At 40.9% G+C, this 6,124-nt stretch overlaps 1 protein-coding gene across 1 annotated transcript; it reads left to right on the plus strand.

The window, feature by feature from the left end:
• Positions 1-1,230: 1,230 nt before the first annotated feature.
• LOC308080528 (uncharacterized protein) lies at positions 1,231-5,751 on the plus strand (the record flags this gene model as incomplete). The annotated part of the gene is made up of 6 exons (XM_080422424.1): positions 1,231-1,239; positions 1,479-1,721; positions 2,107-2,372; positions 3,555-3,579; positions 4,629-4,871; positions 5,476-5,751. The coding sequence occupies 6 exons, from the start codon at positions 1,231-1,233 to the stop codon at positions 5,749-5,751; spliced, it is 1,062 nt and encodes a 353-aa protein (XP_080278550.1).
• Between the last annotated feature and the right edge of the window lie 373 nt (positions 5,752-6,124).

A 6,124-nucleotide genomic window follows, 5' to 3' on the forward strand; every position in this document is an offset into this window, starting at 1 on the left:
ACTTCCTCTTGGTAACAGGAGTCATGAATGAAGTCGTGGAATTTGGTGACGTGAATGCTTCCTTTGTAGGCTTCCCAAGTCAACAAGCCTGTCTAAACATAGTCCCATATATGTAATATAGAAAAAGATATATATATACACACAGTATATATATATATATATATATATATATATATATATATATATATATATATATATATATATATATAATTTTCCTTAATTAATTAATACATGTATATACACATATGTATATCCTCCGAAATGTACATGACTCATCATCTAACTGATACAGAGCTTCACAAATCGACATTTTAATTATAGCCTTGGAATGGTGTTTGTGTGTGTGTGTGCGTGCGTGCGTGCGTGTATATTGCTGGAGCCTACTGTATTAATTATTGTAACAACGTATCGTGAATGACCTACTCATGAACCATGATAAAGGTAAGATTCACTTCATAACATATACATTCATGATGTTTCAACACATACTGCATCTTGTAAAATCAACAAAGTACTGGATTTGACCAACAATATTTTGAATATACCATACTGCAATTTTACATTGTTTTTCTGCAGTTTTACGAAGATCGGCAAATGCACAAATGTGTGCATATGTGTGAGAAAATGTTTTCATGAAACTTGGTAGGAACGATCAGTAGGCTGCACCGAAGAGATGATTCACTTTTGCGACAAAAAGGTCAAAGGTCAGGGTCACAATCAAGATAAAGACCTAAATCAAGAACTGATGGGTGGATGAAATGAACTTTTGCGTCAAAAAGGTCAAGGTCACAACTGAGAGACATAGAAGGTTTTACACCCCAGATGCTTTTGTTTGTGGTAATCACTTAAATGAGCTAAGCAATGAAGGCTCCTTCAAATCCCCTTGCAATGCATTTACATGCACTCTAGCAGAGCACTCTAGAGAGCACTTGAATCTGAAATACCCCCTAGAACAGATTGTTTTAGGAATGCCTTCCCTTCACGGTTCCAGCTAACATAAAGAGTCACTGTGAATAAATGTGCCAATGACATGAAGCTTTTAATGCATACATTTTGGCATAATTATTGTGTTACATTGTATACCAGAGTTCTGGTTCCAGAAAAATTATGCTGCTGTGAACCATGTGCTTGGTGTTATTGTTCTTGTCCTGTATAAAGAGAATATTGCTGGAGCCTACTTTAATGTTGTAATACCGGTAATGTATCGTGTGTGACCTACTCTTATAAACCATGGCAAAGGTAAGATTCACTTCACTTCATATACATTTGTGATACTGCATCTTGTACAATCAGCAAAGTACTGGATTTGACCAACAGCTCAGTTCTGCTACAAGTAGACAAGACAAAAGCATCTCAACAAAGGAAAGACTTCATTCCAAGAAATCACAAGTGAACAAACCAAGCAGTAGAATAGACTGTGTTTCAATGTTAGACACCACACCACAATCATATATTTGAAGGAACTTGATTCTTTCCAGATCATCTTCTTCAATGACAGGAACTACCAAGGACAGCACCATGAGTGTAATGGTGACTGCAGTGACCTGCAAACCTATTTGAGCCGCTGCAACTCCATCCAAGTGGAGGGAGGGTGTTGGGTGATCTACGAAAGGCCCAACTTCGGGGGATACCAGTATGTCCTAATGCCAGGAGATTATCCCAACTACCAGCACTGGTTGGGCTTTAGCGACACAATCAGGTCCTGCCGGATAATCAGTAATGTGAGTAAAATAGGCCCTGAAGCCCAGAGAGTTCCTGGATGAATTTTTCATTAAAGTTGATATTTTGAGGATCATTAAAATGCACAAATGCTTGTTTCAGTTTTAACCACATGAATCCTACCATCCCTATTCCAGTCATGTCATAACAGACTATTGTTAGAACATTCTGTGAAAATAGCAAGATTGTACATTAAGGAGTTTGTAGCTTTGATGTAGAGGAAAAAAGGAGGGGGTCAAGTACAGAACCCTGGGAGACCCCACCCCGGTCAATGAAGTAGGGTTGGTCATGACTTTGCTCCATTATTTTCCAACAACACATGCAGATTTTGTCCTGATGTTTGTAGTGTATAACTTTAACTAGCTTAGCGATTTGTGCCGGGAACAGGTGGGGAATTCCTGGAGACTGAAGGTGTTCGAGAGGGTTAACTTCGAAGGCCAGTCCATGGAGCTGACTGACGACATGCCGGCCTTCCACGAGCGCTGGCACAACCGAGAAGTCCACTCCTGCAAGGTGTTCGAAGGGGCTTGGGTTTTCTACGAGCACCCCAACTACAGTGGGAAACAGTACCTGCTGGAGAGGGGCGAGTACAAAAGTTACGCTGAGTGGGGGACCGTGCAGGCAAGCGTAGGTTCCATGCGAAGGGTCAAGGCGTACTAATCATGTCATATCCATGGGAAGAATATGCAATGTAATTGTTGAATTGTCCAGGCAATAAAAGCTACAGCACGTGACAATAAATCTTCCATGGCTCCTCTGATCTAAAATTATTGTTTCATTTTGATCTGGCATTAGGCATTTCAAAATCGTTACCCATCCTGCATGCAGTACTGTTTGGCAGGGTATTGCAATCGGTCCTGTCTATCCTTGGCTGCCCCTAAGACGATATTAACTTTTGGATCAAAAAGGTCAAAGGTCAACCTCATAATAAAGGTCGAGGTCTGTCTTTTTGCAAAATAATAAAAAAGAAAATCTAAAACTCATAAAATCATAAAACTTTGGCTGCCCCAAATAGATGATTAACGTTTCGGTTGAAGTGGTCAAAGGTCACATTGGAGATCAAGGTCAAATTTGGGAATGGATCAGTGGAATTTCATGAAATGTGGTGGGAATGATCAGTATGCCGCCCAGAAGAGATCATTTCGTTTTGGTGGTCAAAGGTTAAGGTCACAATTGTCCAGCGCGCTTCAGCCAGTAGAAGGTAGAAGGGCTCGTCGGTGCTCAACAGGGACAACTTGCATCAGAGAAAATAATAATACCTGGGCATTTCAGGAGAGACTACCCAAATCAAATATACTGGAGCACTTGACTGGTCTGCACCTGTTTTATTGTTTTGCAGGCGTGACTGCAAAACACTTAGTCACCCCTGCAAAACAATAAAACACGTGCAGACCAGAGTACTCCAGTATATTTGATTTGGGTAGTCTCTCCTGAAGTGCCCAGGAATTATTATTTAAGGGTTTGCATCAGCATGAAGTAATGAGGGAAGTTGTAAAAGACTTGTCAACAAATGCCAATCTAAAACGTCTTGGTTTTATTGAACCAAAAATGCAATTCAAATTTCACCCCAAATTTCAGTGACTGCCACTATAACCAATTATTTCTGTTCCGTGATCTGGCACCATAAACTCTAAAGCTCAGCATAATACTGCACGTATTAAACATGAAAGCAAAACAAACAGCATCAGCTGCTGACACCCTCATTTGAATGACAATCATTCTACTGTCAATGCATTTCATTGTACTTCATATATAAATCTCAACCATGGTGCTGTCAGTGTGGTGTGTTTGTGTCAGGGGGCTTATTGTACTGAGTGAGGACGAGCAAAATAAAGTGGAATAATGGAGCGCATTGGGAAGGTAAGTAATTACTTCTTGCACAGACTGTAAAACTATTTCCTGCAAAGTAAAAACAATGTTTTTGTATCTATTTTGTTAGAATTTTTATTTTTGTATTTGCTATAAGCTTCTATGTTGGCAGTGCATGTGTGTGTGTGTGTGTGTGTGTGTGTGTGTGTGTGTGTGTGTGTGTGTGTGTGTGTGTGTGTGTGTGTGTGTGTGTGTGTGTGTGTGTGTGTGTGTGTGTGTGCTTATGTTAGAGTAGAGTCAAAGAGTAGACCCAAAACCTGTTTTCAAATCGTTATACTTACTATATTCTTTACTTCTTTTAGCCACATTAACCCTAGTGTTTTATTCTGGGCATCAGGAAAAATAGAGGGGTCCAAGTATAGTCAAATGGGGGACCCCGTTCAACAAAGTATATAGGGTTTAAAGGAGGAGTTCACCCAAAAAATGACTTATTTTCTATCAATTGCACACCCTATGAAGCCTTGAATCCATGGATTAATTTTTGTTTTTGTCGCATTCCTAAGATAATAATTTGATTCCCGTCTCCTACCGGCTAATGTATCCGGTAGGAGACACAAAGTAGATTATTTGTGTCTCCTACCGGAAATACACACGGTCATCAAATTTTTGTCTTAGGAATGCCACAAAAACAAAAATAAATCCATGAAATCAAGGCTTCATGGGGTGTGTAATTGATAGAAAATAAGTACTTTTTGGGGTGAACTCCTCCTTTAAGTTACTGTTAAATTACTTTTGATAAGCTTTTGTACAACTTTTTTTTTTAGCTTTATATTATCATTCATGTCTTCAAATTATTCTTTATTATTCACTTGGCAATGTATGGAATTTTCTTTTTTTTAATTGTTAGTGTTTGTTAGTCTTGGTTATCTGCAATCTGGTGTGATATGCAATTTCCTATACGTAATTCATTAAAACCTTAAATAAATTGCACAACTATAAGTACACTAATTGTACTAAGTTATTTACCATAATGTATTGATACTAAAATCTGTCTGGGCTATATCTACTGTTCAACTAATACTGCAATATTTTCCATGCAGATCTTCTTTTATGAAGACAAAAACTTTCAAGGCCGGTTCTATGAGTGCACCAGTGACTGTCCCGAGCTCAGCTCCCACTTTGCTCACTGTAACTCAATCCGTGTAGAGAGTGGGGCCTGGGTGATCTATGAGAGAGCCAACTACATGGGATACCAGTACATCCTGACGAGAGGGGAGTACCCCGACTTTCAGCGTTGGAACGGATTTAATGACACTATCCGTTCCTGTCGTCTTGTCAGACACGTAAGTGTTAAAGAACAAAGCTAAAGAGTCTTTAATTCTCTTGGGGCTTTAGGCCGTGCTACCCCTTACACATACTTAGAGCCACACTCTCACTGGTGGTGGGACAAAAAAAAAGTCTTCGAACTTAGATTAATTATGAAATTATTAATGTATATATGATTTTCATTGTGCAATCTGCCTATGAGTTATCTTTGTGCAAAGTTGACATTTTTGCCTGAGGGTGGTGCTAGAGGCAAGGTCGTGGGATAACGTTTAGGTTTCAGTAACTTTCATGGCAACTTGCCCATTTGGGATATCTTGGAAATGTTTGCCTACGGGTGGGGCTAGAGTTATGTACTGCATGGGGTCACCTAAATCAGTATGTGTCATCCTCTGGGGTGCATGAAGGTACACAGCACATTCCACAGTCTTTGCGGAACATGTCCCACCCATCATTCTGCTGCTTTTGAGTGTGTAAGTGACAAATAATTGATTCTTGATTCTTGAACAGGTCCACATTTTATTACTGAAGCTGCAATAAGAACTTATTTTTCTAATATTGCAATGAAACTGTGACTAACACTCTGGCATGCACACCGCGACTTGCCACTCTGTGTCTCCCAAGGCGAATTCCAGCACACACAGGATCCGTGTCTACGAGCGTCAAGATTTCAGTGGTCAAATGATTGAGTTCGCCGAGGACATGCCCAGCCTGACAGACCACTGGCGCCACCGCGAGATCTGCTCCGCCCACGTGAAGGATGGCGCCTGGGTCTTCTATGAACATCCAAACTACAGGGGTCGCCAGTACCTGCTGGAGAAGGGAGAGTACCGGCGCCACGGCGAGTGGGGGGCCCTCCATCCAGCCATTGGGTCTTTCCGACGCATCCAGGATTTTTAAATGATTCCTAGCTTCCCACCTGTCCCATTTTAGATACACCCCCTCCCCCAAACACCACTACCTGTTCTAACCTCACCCCTCAGCTCCCTTCTCCCTAGCTTAGGTCTTATCAAATAAAAATGCACCGCATATTGCATGCTGAGTGGGTCTATTTCTGCCTCTCTGACTATGAAAATGGTGTCTGAGGTATTCGTCAAATCCATCGCAACATCCTGACATGAAGACCTTTTTAAGGTGTGACCCTGATGGGTCCAGCCGTCTAGAACCACCATGTCTGGAGGTGGTTTGTCTGAATCTGTGTATGTAGCTCTGCCCCCAAAAACGTTGACCAATCACAGCACAGGTCACACTGCCACAAGCATACAGTGAACCA

This window comes from Gymnoscopelus braueri (genome assembly GCF_963280865.1).
Source record: "Gymnoscopelus braueri genome assembly, chromosome: 24".
Classification (NCBI taxonomy): Eukaryota; Metazoa; Chordata; class Actinopteri; order Myctophiformes; family Myctophidae; genus Gymnoscopelus; species Gymnoscopelus braueri.